This window comes from Schistocerca gregaria, chromosome 5 (assembly GCF_023897955.1).
Source record: "Schistocerca gregaria isolate iqSchGreg1 chromosome 5, iqSchGreg1.2, whole genome shotgun sequence".
Lineage (NCBI taxonomy): Eukaryota > Metazoa > Arthropoda > Insecta > Orthoptera > Acrididae > Schistocerca > Schistocerca gregaria.
Window position 1 is genome coordinate 602002025 of NC_064924.1, and position 19521 is coordinate 602021545.

At 40.8% G+C, this 19521-nt stretch overlaps 1 protein-coding gene across 3 annotated transcripts in view; it reads right to left on the bottom strand.

The window, feature by feature from the left end:
* The window catches only part of LOC126272023 (CD109 antigen), a 740173-nt gene that overhangs the window by 79016 nt on the left and 641636 nt on the right, over window positions 1-19521 (bottom strand). For all 3 annotated transcript variants that reach the window (XM_049974517.1, XM_049974519.1, XM_049974520.1), the window contains one exon: window positions 2735-2915. In XM_049974517.1, the coding sequence (XP_049830474.1) occupies window positions 2735-2915 (181 nt within the window). The remainder of the gene's footprint in view (window positions 1-2734; window positions 2916-19521) is intronic.

Below are 19521 nucleotides of genomic sequence, written 5' to 3' on the forward strand. Positions count from 1 at the left end.
ATTTCATATAATACGGACAAGATACTTTTAAAAACTCACCAGCTAAAGAGAAAGTCTGTGAATGATCGTTTAATGCACACTTCTGGAACTTTCTATGGAGAAATTCTATATTATGATTGCAAAAATACGAAAACTTGTGAAAACTGTTTCATAATCTAATTTCGAAAGACGATTTGTATCAAGAAATATTGCTAAAAAGATTTGTTTGCGATTTGAATAATTTTGCATATGAATGGTTGTTCTGAATCACTCGGGAAATATCCAGAATCAAATGTCAAGATATTTCTGGAAACATCGGTACAAATCTGGTGAAGGTTATCCAGAAGCTATCACTGTTATAAACAAGAAGGATGAATGAAGATTAAGGTTTGAAATGCCATCAACATTATATGCAATTTAAATGTTTAACTACAGAAGCGTATAATGAATGAGGAAAGATGACATCCGACCTTATAGATGAAGCATTTAGTGCCAGACAGTTCCCTTCAGGAAGGTCGCAGTTCGTAGTAATAGACGGCATATCATCGAGTAAAACTTAAGTGATATCAGGTATTCCACAGGGAAGCGTCCTGGGACCTCTGCTGTTCCTGATCTATATAAATGATCTGGGTGACAATCTGAGCACTTCTCTTAGGTCGTTTGCAGACGATGCTGTAATTTACCGTCTAGTAAGGTCATCCGAAGACCAGTGTCAGTTGCAAAGCGATTTAGAAAGATTGCTGTATGGTGTGGCAGGTGGCAGTTGACGCTAAATAACGAAAAGTGTGAGGTGATTCACATGAGTTCCAAAAGAAATCCATTGGAATTCGATTACTCGATAAATAGTACAATTCTCAAGGCTGTCAATTCAATTAAGTACCTGGGTGTTAAAATTACGAACAACTTCAATTGGAAAGACCACATAGATAATATTGTGGGGAAGGCGAGCCAAATGTTGCGTTTCATTGGCAGGACACTTAGAAGATGCAACAAGTCCACTAAAGAGATGGCTTACACTACACTCGTTCGTCCTCTGTTAGAATATTGCTGCGCGGTGTGGGATCCCTACCAGGTGGGATTGACAGAGGACATCGAAAGGGTGCAAAAAAGGGCAGTTCGTTTTGTATTATCACGTAATAGGGGAGAGAGTGTTGCAGATATGATATGCAAATTGGGATGGAAGTCATCACAGCAAAGACTTTTTCCGTCGCGGCGAGATCTTTTTTCGAAATTCAGTCACCAACTTTCTCTTCCGAATGCGAAAATATTTTGTTGAGCCCAACCTACATAGGCAGGAATGATCATCAAAATAAAATAAGAGAAATCAGAGCACAAACAGAAAGGTTTAGGTGTTCGTTTTTCCGTGCGCTGTTCGGGAGCGGAATGGTAGAGAGATAGTATGATTGTGGTTCGATGAACCCTCTGCCAAGCACTTAAATGTGAATTGCAGAGCAGTCATGTAGATGTAGATGTAAGAAGCATTGTAGTTCTGTTGGGTAAAAATAGGTTGTCTCGGAACAATAATAGTGCAGCAAACTACTGAGTCAGTGACATAGCAACTTTACATGATGTTTCTTTCACTAATGTAGGTTTAAGTGTTAAGACGGGTTAGACTGTCTTGAATTGGTAGAACTTTTCTTACAAACAGCGGGTTTGCTGGAACACTCACTCAGCAACTTTCGCTGCTACAGCTGTCAGAATTAAGTACTCCTCGATTCATTCTATCAATTACTCACAACTGCCCCTCAAAGAAGCAATTACAGCTGTGATTATGCAAAGGATGTGTAAGCTGCTTACATCTGCGTAATAGTTTTAACCTTGACTAATAATTTGAATTAAGCCCAAAACAAATGCACTGTATCTGCTCTGACGTGTGTTAAGCTCCTACACACAGGGGAAACAAAAATAAAGACATAAAGAAAGAAAAGAAGGGAAGGGAAGGTAATGTAAGAGTGAGGGAGAGAGTGAGAGAGAGAGAGAGAGAGAGAGAGAGAGAGAGAGAGAGAGAGAGAGAGAGAGAGAGAATCTTTAACTCTACTTAAACTAACTGTAAAATGTAAGTCTTTAGTATATTTTCGGAGCCCTCCACACAAAATCAAGTGACTCCAAAATACAATTTGATAGAGCAGAAACAGAAAACAAAAGCAATTTGCTACTTCTTTCCAGTAGTAATTACAAACTGTGAATCTCTCTCCTGTTTCCATCAACAAGTACAACAGAAGACAAAAGATACTCCCCCATTGAAGATACTGACAGCCATTTGCAATCAAAACAGAATAAATTTGCTGGATGTGTATAACTTGGTGTCAGCTGTATTAGGTACAGATGTTCTGCCTGTTGGTGACACATGAAAATTTGTGTCAGACCAAGATCCAAACCCGGGGTCGCATTTCCATGAAGCTGTCTGTGCACGACAGCATGACATATGGAAATTTGGATCAGACTAGAGGGTGTGCGTGGATAGCCTAAAGGTAAGATGGCTGCTCAGAATTAGTGGGAAATCCGGGTTCAGGTCCTGGTCCAGCACAAATTTTGATGTCATCAATAGATAGAACATCCATGCCTAATACAATTGACACCAAGTTATTTGCATTCAGCGAATTTATTTTGATTTAATGTTGTTTTCGTGTTGTCGCTACAATGTTGCATTTCACCATGACACATGCTGTTCATTCTTGTCAGCATTTTCCTATCAGCTATTCTCAATTAGAATTGTAAAAAGCACCACAAACAGGAGACACAAATAAAAACATACCTTCAGTAGCAGGGCCTCTGGAATGCCTTCTTTGACATCTTTGCTGTCAGCACTTAGCTCGACTCCGTCCCTCTGGATGGAGGCGCGCACTGTGAGCGGCTGCTGAGCCTGCAGCACGTTGACTGCCACCTTATACACTTGGCCCGGTCGAACCATTCTACTTGCAATTACAAAGTACGTCCTGAAAATAATAATTCTTCTGTAATTAACTATAAAACACAAACATGCAAAAGTTTAAACACACACATCCAACAGATATTTTATATACCGAGTTATCCAAAAGTCAATATAAATTTGAAAACTTAATAAACCACGGAATAATGTAGATAGAGAGGTAAAAATTGATACACATGCTTGGAATAACAAGGGGTTTTATTAGGGGGAAAAAAAAAATTCGCAAAATGTCCGACAGATGGCGCTGGACAGCAAAACTGCTACCGTGACGGGTGAGAGGTATGCTGATATATTACAGAATCGCAACATCCCCAGCCTGGCTGATGAACACCTGCTGGAACATACGATGTTTATGCAGGATGGTTCTCCACCCCAAATTGCTAGACGCGTGGAAGATCTCTTGCGCACCTCGTTTGGTGATGGTCGTGTGCTCAGCCACCACTTTCGTCATGCTTGGCCTCCCAGGTCCCCAGACCTCAGTCCGTGTGATTATTGGCTTGGGGGTTACCTGAAGTCGCAAGTGTATCGTGATTGACCGACATCTCTAGGGATGCATGCTGAAATACAACATCCGACGCCAATGCCTCACCATAACTCCGGACAAGCTTTACAATGCTGTTCACAACATTAATCCTCGACTACAGCTATTGTTGAGGAATGATGGTGGACATATTGAGCATTTCCTGTAACGAACATCATCTTTGCTTTGTCTTACTTTGTTATGATGATTATTGCTATACTGATCAGATGAAGCACCATCTGTCGGACCTTTTTTGAACTTTTGTATTTTTTTGGTTCTAATAAAACCCCATGTCATTCCAAGCATGTGTGTCAATTTGTACCCCTCTATCTACATTATTCCACGATTTATTCAGTTTTCAAATTTATACTGACTTTTTGATCACCCGGTATTTTCTGTTATGTCATGATATATACATGAAGTGAATGGCATATACACAAGTGTGCTTCTACACAACTGTTAAATATGTACTTTGTGAAACTTTGTATCAACAGAGTTCTGGTAGGTGCAAGTTCTGCTGTGTATACTACTGTATACAGTTTATGACGTAGGTATGTTTCTCATCATGTGCGTCTCCTTTTACATTCAGTTCCTTTAGAAAGAAGAAATGAAAGAAATAAAATAAATATTTTGTAGTCAAGACTGGAGTTTGATCATAAGTGCAGAACATGGCCACAATGTCTCAAAGTTTATATGCAATAAGTGTCCAGAATATTCAAAAATTGCTTTGGGAAATATGCAAAACTATAGGATTATACAAAGAAGATAGCAGGTTGAAAAGAAGCAGCACAGGTTACTCTATACTTGCAAATACTTGAAATCATAAGTATCGACCAACAAGTATTCCAAAAACAATTCTTATGTGGAATCCAGCTAGCACTTTTGCTAAATGACATCCTGAAAGTTAAAGATCAAGTAGTCAGTCAAGCCAGTATTATTTGACGTCAGAAGAGCATTTAACTCAGTAGTAGATATAGGATTATTATCAACAGACAAACATATGAAGTATCAAACAAAATTCATGATTGGAGTCGGGATTTCTTGGTACAAAGGATGCAGTGCATTATCTTGGATACGGAATGATGAGCTGATGAAGAAGGGGCTGCAGGTGTGCAACCTCTCTGTTCATGTTGTTCATTAATGACCATCCAAACAATATTAACAGTAAAGAAGTTACCATGACAAAGTCTGAAAAAAGCTGCACAAATATTCAGTTGGATCTTGATAAGATTTCAAAATGGTGCAAAGATTGGCAACTAGCTTAAATGTTCAGAAATGCAAAACTACACAGATCACAAAATCAAAAAATTTAGCAACCTACAATTACAATATCTAAGAGTCTCAAGTGGAATTGGTCAACATGTACATACATATGGATTGAACAATTTGTAGGGACATGAAATGGTGTAGTCACATAGGCTGAATAATAGGTAAAGCTCATGGCAAACTTTGGTTCTATTTAAATTCAGTGCATTCAGCGAACTTACTTCAATCTAAACTTTGATTCATCGGTAGAAAACTGGAGAACTACAATCAGTCCATAAAGGAGATTGCAACACCGTCACAGATATGTTGAAAAAACTGAACTGGCAGATGCCTGAAGATAACAACAATGTATCCCATTTCAAGAACCAGCATTAAAAGACAAATCTAGAAATATATTACAGCCTGCTACATATTACCCATGTAGGGATTGCCAAGATTACACTAACTAGTGACATCTAAGTAATCATTCTTCCTGCACTCCATACACAAATAAAATTGGAGAAAGCCCTAATAACAGCTACAATGGGAGTACCCTCTGCCGAGCACTTCACAGCAACTTGCTGAGTATGGATGTAAATGTACACATAGAATGAAAACAATAATGATTCTTTTTAATTCCTCTAACTTCTTGACCAGGTGTATTGCAAAAAATTAAATCCTGAAGTGTGCACTTGACATTTGACTCTTCACAAAATACTATTTGATGTGACTTTTTAATGAGACAATGTGGTTATTTTTACAATATTTCACTTAATTTGAAGTTAACGGCTGCAGCTGGCAAGTTTGTAATGTAGCAGAATGGTACAGTACATAACGAACACATCAATGGAGAGCATTGTGGAGAATGAAATACCATTATCTACATCTACATCTACATCTACATCTATACTCTGCAAACCACAGTGATGAACATAGCAGAGATTACATCTAATTGTACTAGTTATTAGGGTTTCTTCCTGTTCCATACAGTAAGGAGTGAGGGAAGAATGACTGACTGAATGCCTCTGTGCGTGCAGTAATTACTCTACCTCAAGATCCCTATGTGAACAATACATAGATGGTTGTAGTATATCTGTAGAGTAAACATTTAAAGCCGGTTCTTGAAACTTTGTTAACAGACTTTCTCGGGATAATTTTCATCTGTCTCCAAGAATCTGTCAGTTCCGTTTCTTCAGTACCTCTGTGATGCTGCCCTTGTTTGTATACATTCAATACCCCCTACACACTTGAGCAATATTCTAGAACCAGTCCCATGAGTGATTTGTAAGCAATCTTCTTTGTAGACCGATTGCAATTCCTCTGTATTCTACCACCTGCTTTACCCTCAACTGAACCTATGAGATCATTCCATTTCATATCCCTACAAAGTATTACACACAGGTATTTGAATGAGTTGACCGACTTCAACAGTTACCCACTGATATTATAGTCGTAGGATTCTACATTTTTTTGGTTTGTGAAGTGCAAAATTTTATATTTCTGAACATTTAGAGCAAGTTGCCAGTCTCTGCACCATGTTGAAATCTTATCAAGATATGACCGAATATTTATGCAAGGTTCTCTCACATAGTACTTTGTTATAGCTAATGAACCATCTGCAAATAGCCTGGATTACTATTAATATTGTCTGCATGGTCATTAATAAATAACATGTACAGCAAGGGTCCCGACACACTTTCCTGTGGCACACCTGAAGTTACTAGTACATCTGACAATGACACTCCATCCAAGGTAACATGCTGTGTCCTCCCTAATAAAAAGTCCTCAATCCAGATAAAATTTCACTTGATATCCCATGTGATCATATTTGTGACAGTAAGCACAAGTGTAGCACTGAGTCATATGCTTTTGGGAAATAAAAAATACTGCATCTACCTGACTGTCTTGATGCAAAACTTTCAGCATTTCATGTGAGAAAAGTGTGAGTTGGGTTTCACATGATTGATGTTTTCGGAACCCTTGCTGGTTAGTATTGATGAGATCATTCTGTTCAAGACACCTCATTATGTTTGAGCTCAGAATATGTTCTAAGATTCTGCAACAAATCGATGTCAAGGATGTTTGATGATTAGTTTTGAGGATCACTACTACTGCCTTCTTATAAATGGGTGTAATCTGTGCTTTCTTCCAAGAAGTGGGCATGGTTTCTTGTTTGATGGATATACAATAGATTATAGTTAGAAGAGGTGACTGTATGGTGTCAAATGTCTAGTCACAAAATAATCGGTGCAATATTCCTTGATTGCATACTGACTACCAAATGGTACGCGAATGTTCTGGAAGATTATTTCATCCCCATTCTCAAAAGTGATCCTGATTTCGACAAGATGTGGTTCATGCAAGACAGACCTCGACACCATCGAGGCAGGAGAGTGTTTTATGTCTTGGAGGAGCACTTTGGGGACCGCCTTCTGGCTCTGGGGTACCCAGAGATTACTGGCATGGGCCTCAATTTCCCGCCATTTCTCTGGATCTGAACACATGCGACTCCTTTGTGTATCTTATATTAAATGCAAGGTGTACAGCAACAACCTCAAAACCATTGCAAGCTGAAACGAGCCATTCAGGAGGTCCTTGACAGCATCGATGTTCCGACACTGCAGCGGATGATGCAGAATTTCGCTACTCGTTTGTGCAACACAATCGCCAATGATGGCAGGCATATTGAACATGTCATAAACTAAATCCGAATATCTGTAGCGACATATACATGATGAATAAAAGTCTGCATAGCGTAGTTTGTAACGAATTTTCGTTTTTTTTCGTATAGTTCAATAATTGCCACCCTGTACTACAACCCCTTACATATCACTCACGTAGCGATTGTGAAGATACGACTAGAGTAATTACTGCACGAACAGAGGCATTCAACCACTCATTCTTCCCACAAAATCCTAATAACTGGTGTAATGGGATATACCCTCTGCGGTTCAAGTCATTGTAGTTTGCAGAGTACACATGCAGGTATAGATGTAGATGTAAATTAATTACGTGCACCATATGATTTACATATAAGAATGCTGTAGTCTACATTCAAACTATGTTGGACCAAATGTAAAAATGCAGTTTTTTTTGTGAGAACAGGATATGAAAAAGCAGTAGGAGTAAAGATACACCTAATGACAGACACTGAAATCGTGTCAGTATCTGAAGTCATGGCGTGATTACGAAGCAATTAAAGAATGCAATCAACCAATTGTTTACAGTACACATTTCACAAAATTTCAAAGTGAAAACCGATTTATTTCTCTTACTAATTATTTCACAATGGTTATCACTATCTATCTAAATTTTGTAATCTGTTTTATAAAATCACATAAATTTCAATTGTAAATTTAATTATGTGCAATTCAAGGAACATGTTTGATGTCACATTATGTTGTACGTTACATAAACACGAGCGGCGTTTGCCATGTACAGGATTGCGAAGTTAGCAGAATCCCTTCTAAATTTAAGCGGTTTTACACACTATCAGTGGGTGAAATTTTATATTTGCGGTTAACGGATTTTTTATCAGACGTTTTGATTGACGTCTGCAACAATATTTTTGTTTAATTCGTTGTTTCCGCTATGTAATCAGAAACTACACTCCTGGAAATTGAAATAAGAACACTGTGAATTCATTGTCCCAGGAAGGGGAAACTTTGTTGACACATTCCTGGGGTCAGATACATCACATGATCACACTGACAGAACCACAGGCACATAGACACAGGCAACAGAGCGTGCACAATGTCGGCACTAGTACAGTGTATATCTACCTTTCGCAGCAATGCAGGCTGCTATTCTCCCATGGAGACGATCGTAGAGATGCTGGATGTAGTCCTGTGGAACGGCTTGCCATGCCATTTCCACCTGGCACCTCAGTTGGACCAGCGTTTGTGCTGGACATGCAGACCGCGTGAGACGACGCTTCATCCAGTCCCAAACATGCTCAATGGGGGACAGATCCGGAGATCTTGCTGGCCAGGGTAGTTAACTTACACCTTCTAGAGCACGTTGGGTGGCACGGGATACATGCGGACGTGCATTGTCCTGTTGGAACAGCAAGTTCCCTTGCCGGTCTAGGAATGGTAGAACGATGGGTTCGATGACGGTTTGGATGTACCGTGCACTATTCAGTGTCCCCTCGACAATCACCAGAGGTGTACGGCCAGTGTAGGAGATCGCTCCCACACCATGATGCCAGGTGTTGGCCCTGTGTGCCTCGGTCGTATGCAGTCCTGATTGTGGCGCTCACCTGCACGGCACCAAACACGCATACGACCATCATTGGCACCAAGGCAGAAGCGACTCTCATCGCTGAAGACGACACGTCTCCATTCGTCCCTCCATTCACGCCTGTCGCGACACCACTGGAGGCGGCCAAACGGTGTGCGGGACCGTAGCCCAGCTTCATGGAGACGGTTGCGAATGGTCCTCGCCGATACCCCAGGAGCAACAGTGTCCCTAATTTGCTGGGAAGTGGCGGTGCGGTCCCCTACGGCACTGCGTAGGATCCTACGGTCTTTGCGTGCATCCGTGCGTCGCTGCGGTCCGGTCCCAGGTTGACGGGCACGTGCACCTTCCGCCGACCACTGGCGACAACATCGATGTACTGTGGAGACCTCACGCCCCACGTGTTGAGCAATTCGGCGGTACGTCCACCCGGCCTCCCGCATACCCACTATACGCCCTCGCTCAAAGTCCGTCAACTGCACATACGGTTCACGTCCACGCTGTCGCGGCATGCTACCAGTGTTAAAGACTGCGATGGAGCTCCGTATGCCACGGCAAACTGGCTGACACTGACGGCGGCGGTGCACAAATGCTGCGCAGCTAGCGCCATTCGACGGCCAACACCGCGGTTCCTGGTGTGTCCGCTGTGCCGTGCGTGTGATCATTGCTTGTACAGCCCTCTCGCAGTGTCCGGAGCAAGTATGGTGGGTCTGACACACCGGTGTCAATGTGTTCTTTTTTCCATTTCCAGAAGTGTACATTTAGTGTGAAAAATCTGAGACTGGCAACGACATGGCTCCAGCTAAATCTTACGATTAAATTGCGATGAGATTGCAATTTAAACTCCCTTCTTCTCATACATCCATTTCGATGATGCGAGCACATTACATAGCACCTATGAAACATTATGTCATCTATACATACCAACTTGTCCCGCGAAGAATTTTTATATGCATAATTATAATAGGATTCGGCCACAGTTATAATGTTATTGAAAAATAGCATGCTTACGCTTTCCTCTAAAATTTAAATCATGATAGCCCATAAGGCCAGAAAATAACACATGCATCAGACTATATTACAGTGCATTGATCTCAATCTCTGGTAACCTCTTACGACTAAGGTATTACAATGCAATTTTGCATACTACAAAGACTTGCAATACGGCGGCCGACCACCGAAGAGGGTCTCCCGGCCAATAAAGGCCATACGATCATTGCATTTTTTTTCTGCATACAGCAGAACAATCCTTCCCAGAGTTAGTTCTTTGTTTTTAGCATTTGAAAGGGGCTACCTCCCCATACCTGTCTGAAACTCCTTCCTCAAGTCAACAGCCTCTGAAGACGTCATTTTAGCCTGAATTTTAAACTTTCTGGTCTTTATATTCTTATGTCTATGCCCATTTCCAGTAGTAACTTGCCTTTTAAAAAATTAGCACAATTGCGTTTAGTATCTACGATTAAATCTCACATTAATGTGTTATCCGATTTATATCAGCAACTAGGGGAGTAACCCGTTTGTTAATAATACAACTTTGAAATGTGATATGAACCGAGCAGCCATGTTGCACCACAAATTCTTGGAAATTTACTTATCCCCTATTCTGAAAAGCTATGATGCTATTCATTATGATAGTTTAAAATGATGACTCTGCTTAAGAGCAAACCAAAGCACCGATAACAATATCTAATTGAAAGTAATTTGTTTATAAGTAACTAAAATGTAATATAAATTGTTGTATTGTAAAATTCATTGAAATTGTATATGAATTTCAGTAAACTCTTCCAAACTGCATATCAGAATAAGTAAGGCAATATGTGACCCTTTTTTGGTATGTTGTTGTTGTTGTTGTGGTCTTCAGTCCAGAGACTGGTTTGATGCAGCTCTCCATGCTACTCTATCCTATGCGAGCTTCTTCATCTCCAAGTAACTACTGCAACCTACATCCTTCTGAACCTGCCTAGTATATTCATCCCTTGTTCTCCCTCTAAAATTTTTACTCTCCACACTGCCCTCCAAAACTAAATTGGTGATCCCTTGATGCCTCATAATGTATGCTACCAACCGATCCCGTCTTTTATTCAGGTTGTGCTACAAATTCCTCTTCTCCCCAAATTCTCTTCAGAACTTCCTCATTAGTTACGTGATATACCCATCAGCATTCTTCTGTAGCACCATATTTCGAAAGCTTCTATTCTCTTTTTCCCTAATCTAGTTATTGTCCAGGTTTTACTTCCAAACATGACTAGACTGCATACAAATACTTTCAGAAGAGACTTCCCGACACTTAAACCTATACTCAATGTTAACAAATTTCTCATCTTCAGAAACGCTTTCCTTTCCATTGGCAGTCTACATTTTATATCCTCTCTACTTTGACCATCATCAGTTATTTTGCTCCCCAAATAGTAAAACTCATTTACTATCTTAAGTGTCTCATCTCCTAATCTAATTCTCTCAGCATCACCTGATTTAAAACAACTCCATTCCATTATCCTCCTTTTGCTTTTGTTGATGTTCATCTTATATCATCCTTTCAAGACACTGTCCATTTCGTTCAACAGCTCTACCAAGTCCTTTGCTGTCTCTGACACATTTGCAATGTCATCGAGGAACCTCAACCTTTTTATTTCTTCTCCATGGATTTTAATACCTACTCCAAACTTTTCATTTGTTTCTTTTACTACTTCCTCAATATACAGACTGAATAGCATTGAGGAGAGGCTACAACCCTGTCTCACTCCCTTCACAACCACTGCTTCCCTTTCATGCCCCTCGACTCTTAAAACTGCCATCTGGTCAATATGATCAGAAGCTTTCTCTAAGTCTACAAATGCTAGAAACATTGGTTTGCCTTTCCTTAATCTATCTTCTAAGGTAAGACGTTGGGTCAGTATTGCCTCACGTTTCCAATATTTCTACGGAATCCAAACTAATCTTCCCCAAGATCGGCTTCTAGGAGTCTTTCCATTCGTCTGTAAAGAATTCGTGTTAGCATTTTGCAGTCGCAACTCATTAAACCGATAGTTCGGTAATTTTCACATCTGTCAACATCTGCTTTCTTTCAGATTGTAATTATTACATTCTTCTTGAAGTCTGAGGGTATTTCACCTGTCTCATACATCTTGCTCACCAGATGGTAGAGTTTAATCAGGACTGGCTCTCTCAAGGCTATCAGTAGTTCTAATTGAATGCTGTCTACTCCCGGGGCCTTGTTTCAACTTAGGTCTTTCAGTGCTCTGTCAAATTCTTCACGCAGTATCATATCTCCCATTTCATCTTCATCTGCGTCCTCTTCCATTTCCATATTATTGCCCTCAAGCACATCGCCCTCGCATAGACTATCTATATACTCCTTCCACCTTTCTGCTTTCCCTTGCCGGCCGAGGTGACCGAGCAGTTCTAGGCGCTACAGTCTGGAACCGCGCGACCGCTACTGTCGCATGGATGTGTATGATGTCCGTAAGTTAGTTAAGTTTAAGTAGTTCTGAGTTCTAGGGCACTGATGACCTCAGAAGTTAAGCCCATAGTGCTCAGAGCCATTTTAACCTTTTTTTGTTTTCTCTTCTTTGCTTAGAACTTGTTTTCCATCTGAGCTCTTGGTATTCATACAACTTGCCCTCTTTTCTGCAAGGGCCTCTTTAATTTTCCTGTAGACAGTAACTATCTTACCCCTAGTGATATATGCCTCTACATCCTTACATTTCTCCTCTAGCCATCCCCGCTTAGCCATTTTGCACTTCCTGTCGATCTCATTTTTGAGATGTTTGTATTCCTTTTTGCCTGCTTTATTTATTGCATTTTTATACTTTCTCCTTTCATCAATTAATTTCAGTATCTCTTCTGTTACCCAAGGATTTCTATTAGCCCTCAATTTTTTACCTACTTGATCCTCTGTTGAGTTCACTATTTCATCTCTCGAAGCTACCCATTCTTCTTCTACTGTACTATTTTCCCCCGTTCCTGTCAATTGTTCTCTAATTCTCTCCCTGAAACTCTCTTCAACCTCTGGGTGTTTTAGTTTATCCAGGTCCCATCTTCTCAAAGTCCCACCTTCTTGCAGTTTCTTCTGTTTTCATCTACAGTTCATAACCAATAAATTGTGCTCAGAGTCCACATCTGACCCTGGAAATGCCTTATAATTTAAAACCTGACATATAATCAATCTGAAACCTTCCAGGGTCTCCAGGCCTCTTCCACGTATACACCCTTCTTTCATAATTCTTAAACCAAGTGTTAGCTATGATTAAGTTATGCTCTGTGCAAAATTCTACCAGGTGGCTTCCTCCTTCATTCCTTACCCCCATTCCATATGCATCCACTACCTTTCCTTCTCTTCCTTTTCCTACTATCAAATTCCAGTCCCCCATGATTACTAAATTTTTGTCTCCCTTCACTATCTGAATAATTTCTTTTATCTCATCATACATTTCTTCAATCTCTTCGTCATCTGCGGAGCTCTTGGTGTGAATAACGAAAAGCACCTGATGGTTTAGTTGTTATTTTGTAAATCTTACATTTAACATCATTCATCACTATTAAGGTCGGAGGAAGGCAATGGCAAACCATCTCCGCTAGGACCTTGCCTAGTCAGCGGTGCGGGTCTACCGCATCGTCCCCCGTGCTCCTCGGAGTATGGGAGCTCATAATCAGCATCATCATCACATTTAACAATGTATTCAACTGTTTACATGTATATAAAAGCAAGCGGCGCATGAGCCATGGCAGACAGTAAGGAAGAGGCATGTAAAAGACTGTCAGAGACAGTGTGTGAGTTTGCATTATTGCCTTTTGGAAGCTGTGTGTGTGTGAGACTTTCGGAGGCTGTCAGACTAGAAATGTGTATCTCATCAATGTACATCCAAATCGGTGACAACAAAAGTGATATACTCGACGTTTTGTTTAAAAATTAGTACATGAGCACTGTCGAGCACTGGGACTTCCTGAAGCGACAACCCCCACGGATATCAAAGTAAAGTGTCTCATCATATGGAGCACGTAAGTTAATATGTCAACTTTCATTAACTATGATTGAAATTTCCCAGTTTTCACTAGTGAATGGTGGAGAACCAAACTATTAAATTGATCCGATGGTAAAAGAGAGACTTCACTATTACCACTGTCCAATTATAGACACAACTACAGAAACTGTATAATTTATTCACGCTCAGCGTAAGTGGTAATTAAAATGGTTCCCTCCTCTCACACATTTTATTTACAAATTACCCTTCACCGAAGTTTGGCTGTCGCGTTAGCACAGTGCATAGTGTTAAACTGTTATCCTATGTGGTACAGTCGATCGCGGTGTACTGACCGATTCACTTTACCTTTTAGGGTTCCGTACCTCACTCGTTCTTTACAGACGAATGGAAAAACTGGTAGATGCAGACCTCGGGGAGGATCAGTTTGGATTCCGTCGAAATGTTGGAACACGTGAGGCAATACTGACCTTACGACTTATCTTAGAAGAAAGATTAAGAAAAGGCAAACCTACGTTTCTAGCATTTGTAGACTTAGAGAAAGCTTTTGACAATGTTGACTGGAATACTCTTTTTCAAATTCTAAAGGTGGCAGGGGTAAAATACAGGGAGCAAAAGGCTATTTATAATATGTACAGAAACCAGATGGCAGTCATAAGAGTCGAGGGGCATGAAAGGGAAGCAGTGGTTGGGAAAGGAGTGAGACAGGGTTGTAGCCTCTCCCCGATGTTATTCAATCTGTATATTGAGCAAGCAGTAAAGGAAACAAAAGAAAAATTTGGAGTAGGTATTAAAATTCATGGAGACGAAGTAAAAACTTTGAGGTTCGCCGATGACATTGTAATTCTGTCAGAGACGGCAAAGGACTTGGAAGAGCAGTTGAATGGAATGGACAGTGTCTTGAAAGGAGGATATAAGATGAACATTAACAAAAGCAAAACGAGAATAATGGAATGTAGTCAAATTAAATCGGGTGATGCTGAGGGAATTAGATTAAGAAATGAGACACTTAAAGTAGTAAAGGAGTTTTGCTATTTAGGAAGTAAAATAACTGATGATGGTTGAAGTAGAGAGGATATAAAATGTAGACTGGCAGTGGCAAGGAAAGCGTTTCTGAAGAAGAGAAATTTGTTAACATCGAATATCGATTTATGTATCAGGAAGTCGTTTATGAAAGTATTTGTTTGGAGTGTAGCCATGTATGGAAGTGAAACATGGATGATAACTAGTTTGGACAAGAAGAGAATAGAAGCTTTCGAAATGTGGTGCTACAGAAGAATACTGAAGATAAGGTGGATAGAGCACGTAACTAATGAGGAGGTATTGAATAGGATTGGGGAGAAGAGAAGTTTGTGGCACAACTTGACTAGAAGAAGGGATCGGTTGGTAGGACATGTTTTGAGGCATCAAGGGATCACAAATTTAGCATTGGAGGGCAGCGTGGAGGGTAAAAATCGTAGAGGGAGACCGAGAGATGAGTACACTAAGCAGATTCAGAAGGATGTAGGTTGCAGTAGGTACTAGGAGATGAAGCAGCTTGCACAGGATAGAGTAGCATGGAGAGCTGCATCAAACCAGTCTCAGGACTGAAGACAACAACAACAACACCTCACTCGTAAAAACGGAACCCTTATAGAATCACTTTTTTTTTTTTGCCCGTACATTTGTGTGTCCGACTGTTAAAAAACCCGTTTCTCAGGAATGGGTAGACGTTTAAAGTTGCAATTAATGCCACACATTAATGTCTGCGGCCCTTTGGTTGTGTAAAACATTGAAGTCAGTGCAAAGAAAAGATACAGCCATTTATGTCACATATTTTGATGCTCGCACACAGTAAACGTAAAGAAAGAAATCAGAAAACTTTATATTGATGGCACACAAAATGAAATTTCTTTTCTCATTTTCATCCGACTTAAAAGATCCTTGAAAGTCTTGGAATTCCTGGGATCTATGTCGATACCAAGCAAAACTCATCGAGATTCTCGATTCATCGGATGAATGATCTCTCCCCCAAAATTAAGTTTACAGAATCCTTCTCGCAAAATGGTTCAAACGGCTCTAAGCACTATGGGACTTAACATCTGAGCTCATCAGTCCCCTAGAACTCAGAACTACTTACACCTAAGTAACCTAACGACATCACACACATCCATGCCCGAGGCAGGATTCGAACCTGCGGCCATAGCAGCAGAGCGGTTCCAAACTGAGGCACCTGAACTGCTCGGCCACAGCGGCCGGCACCTTCTTGCATCTGGGCAATTTAGTTATTAGCTGTGTCATCAAATATCGAAACAAAAGAACAAAAAATACACCAAAAACATATGAAAGAGTGGCTTAGAAGTAAACAATTGAAAGATTGGCTTGTTGAGATCCCCGCCGATCCGCCTAGTGCACGATGTCGATTTTGCCAGTGTAATTTAAATTCGCACCTGTCAGATTTATTGTATCATGCAAAAAGCATTAAAAGCTGAAGTACCCTGTTCTGCTCAGGAGCAGTTGAAACTAGGTTCACAGGCAGTTAGGCATTCCAATGAATTTTCTGTAGCAGAAGCCAGCATTACGTTTATTTGTGGCTAACTGTTGCACAATAAGATCTGTGGATGATTTTAAAAGTGCTGACCATGTCTTTTAGAAGTAATAATAATACATGGAATGACGATGACAAAAAGTTCTTTATAAGTTATTAGTGCACTGAAATTTTGTTTTTACGAGGGTAAATAAGAGTAATGAGCATTTAGCGGTATGTTAGCTTCAGTTTAACGGAATAAATTTTCCTGTCACGCCATTCACATGGCGCTCCCAAAACCGGATTTCGGAAACCGATTTCCCAATACTGCTTCTAGATAGTCATGTAAACCTTTCAAAATCTCTTCTGGAAATCCGCTATTAGGTGCCGGTTTTCCAAATCCACAATCGATTTTCACTCCCGTGTAAACGCAACCGGTTTTGAAAAGTGCTTGGCCTGTCAAGTTACGTCTTGTTTTCAGAATATTCGATTAATACGGACTTTTTGTACAGTGAAATGTTAGACTAAGGACGAAGCTATCTACCTGTAATATTTAAGTGAAGAGAAATAAACGATTTTGAAGAGAAATAACTATTGTGTTGACTGATTCAAAAACTCCATCAGCTGTTTTCCAGACCCATATTTCACTGGGCTAGCAAATCCGACAGCGAAAACCGGTTTCCGATATTCGGTTTTTGTCTTCCAGAAGATGCCTCAAAGATGCCTCACATGTAAACGGAATGTGTGTTGGCAACGATGGCCATGCTTAGTCAGTCCTGGTTGAGATTTTGTGGCCGGCCTTATTGGGCAAGCGGTTCTAGACGCTACAGTCTGGAACCGAGCGACCGCTACGGTCGCAGGTTCGAATCCTGCCTCGGGCATGGATGTGTGTGATGTCCTTAGGTTAGTTAGGTTTAAGTAGTTCTAAGTTCTAGGGGACTGATGACCTCAGAAGTTAAGTTCGATAGTGTTCGGAGCCATTTGAACCATTTTTCGAGATTTTGTGACGATAAATCTGTGGCTGTCTTTGTAGAATAAATAAGTAAAAGATGAATTCCAATGTGTCGGTTAGGTCGTTTAATATTTGTGTTGATAATGCTCTATGCCGATTCTATACACGTTTAAAAAAGGGACGACTAGTATTGAACAGCTACTCCATTCGCTCGACTAGTTGTATCTGAGAGTGTTCCCAGCAAAATCGAAAAATGTTCAAGTTCTGCAACCTTGTGCTGGCACCATAATATTAAGATTGAGCCGTGTCGTTTGCCACGGTTCCTGTTTTTCCCTTGGTTCACTCCTGTTTGGAGTTTCCGCGCTTTCCTAGAGGGCGTTGTGGAGCCTTTGCTAGCGCGCCCGCTGGGAGGAGGCTCCGTGTGCCGTGCCCAGGGCGGAGGAAGCAGCTGAGAGGAGTGTTTGGCCCTGGACGACCGTTCTGCAGCGGGACGCCCGGTCCCTCTATTCTTGTGGATGGGCCCTAACACCCGGGGCGTGAGGACACGAGGCCGTAAAGCTGTGGACGTTTAGTTTCCGTTCATGGGCTGGGGAAGCTGTGAAGTCCGTCTGCGGCTGCCAATAACCTCCGGAAGGTGGCGTCGTCACTGAAAGTAAGATTTTTCCATCTAGTTAGCGCGCAACGGCCGTTGTCTGTCGGAGCCATTCTCCCCGATGTTGTGGGAGCTATAAATATGTGTGGCAACGTTTCTCTGCTTTGAGTTCGTGATCGGAAGTTGCCTTGCGTGTTTGTTACTGCTCCCTTGCATGATCGTGCATTTGAACGCCATACTGACTTAAGGCGCGCGTCGTAAAGAAAGAAAAAAAAAACTTTGGCTGTGGACCTTCTGCAAACCGTTGTTTTCCCATGGACGGCGTAGGTCACTGTTTGGATAAGGACGTTATACTGTCTGGCGGAGAGCTAGAGCTAATTACTTTTATGGATGTCTGAAATGCGAGGTTATGTTAATGATCGCCAATATCTGTTGTTTTAGTATGTACGCATATTTAACTTTAGTCGTTACTGTGTATATACTCTTGTGTTAAGGAGTTTAGTCCCCGTGGCATTTAAGTGCTCTATTTAATATTTAAGGTAGTGCTAGAGTTTCTATTTGGTAATCTTCCCAGCCACGACTGATGTCGGTTGCTAGGTCTGTCTGAAATGTTGAGCCTATTGGGTAGAGACTGTTGATTTGCTCTCCTCAGCTCCGAAGTCCCGTACTGATAATACGGCGGTAGTTACGCTGGAATCTCATTTGCAGAAGTTACCAATTCTTGTGAGCACAAATAAAGCTACCTTTGCCTCTGTAATTTTCGTCCGCTGGCCAGCAAGCTTTGGTTAATGATTGAAATTCGCCAACTGGTCTTCGTCCAACCTAGTGGCTCGTTTTAGAAGAGTTCCCTTTCCAGTTCGGGTAAATGTTTCCTCCTCCTCCTCCTGGTGGAGCCATTCTCTTTCCTGAGCCACGCTCGGGTTAAGAGTTGCCCGAGTGTCTATCGCGTCTCAAAGTTCAAGGAGAATAAAATAAGAGGTTAATTATCTACTCCACCGTTGTGCCCAAGAAAGGCGAATTAGAGTAGTTCTGGGTAACCTAGGTATACTACACTACTAAAATAGTTCTAGGCTTGGAGAAATTGCTGTTTGGTAAAATTTAGCCTTCTGTATCGGTAATTCGGCGTATTCCACGGTCCAACATTGTTATAGAATTGAAAGATTTGGTTTTGATAAATCTGCTGAAACGTGACTTAATTATTTGCTATTGATGTTAATTGCTATAAATGAATCTAATTTGTGGTTATAATTCTTAATGAGTGATCGTCCTTAATGGTGTAACATTTAATGTACGTCTGATTGTCCCCTATGTCACATGGTGATTTCAGAGACCGAAAGGTGATCCTTGCTCAAGTTTATGGGACGTTAACTGTTGATCTTTGTTGCTTATGGTCTTAAAAGTGTTTGTTAAAAAGGACTAATTTTAGATTCCTATTGTTTATTACGCAATTCTTAAGTTACATAGCGAATATTACGAGTGCAAATATTCTCTCATTGCTACACTTGCTGGTTCTGTGGTTTACACTGAAGGGTGTAACAATAAATGCAAAATCTAAAGTGAAGCGTTAGGGCGATTTAATC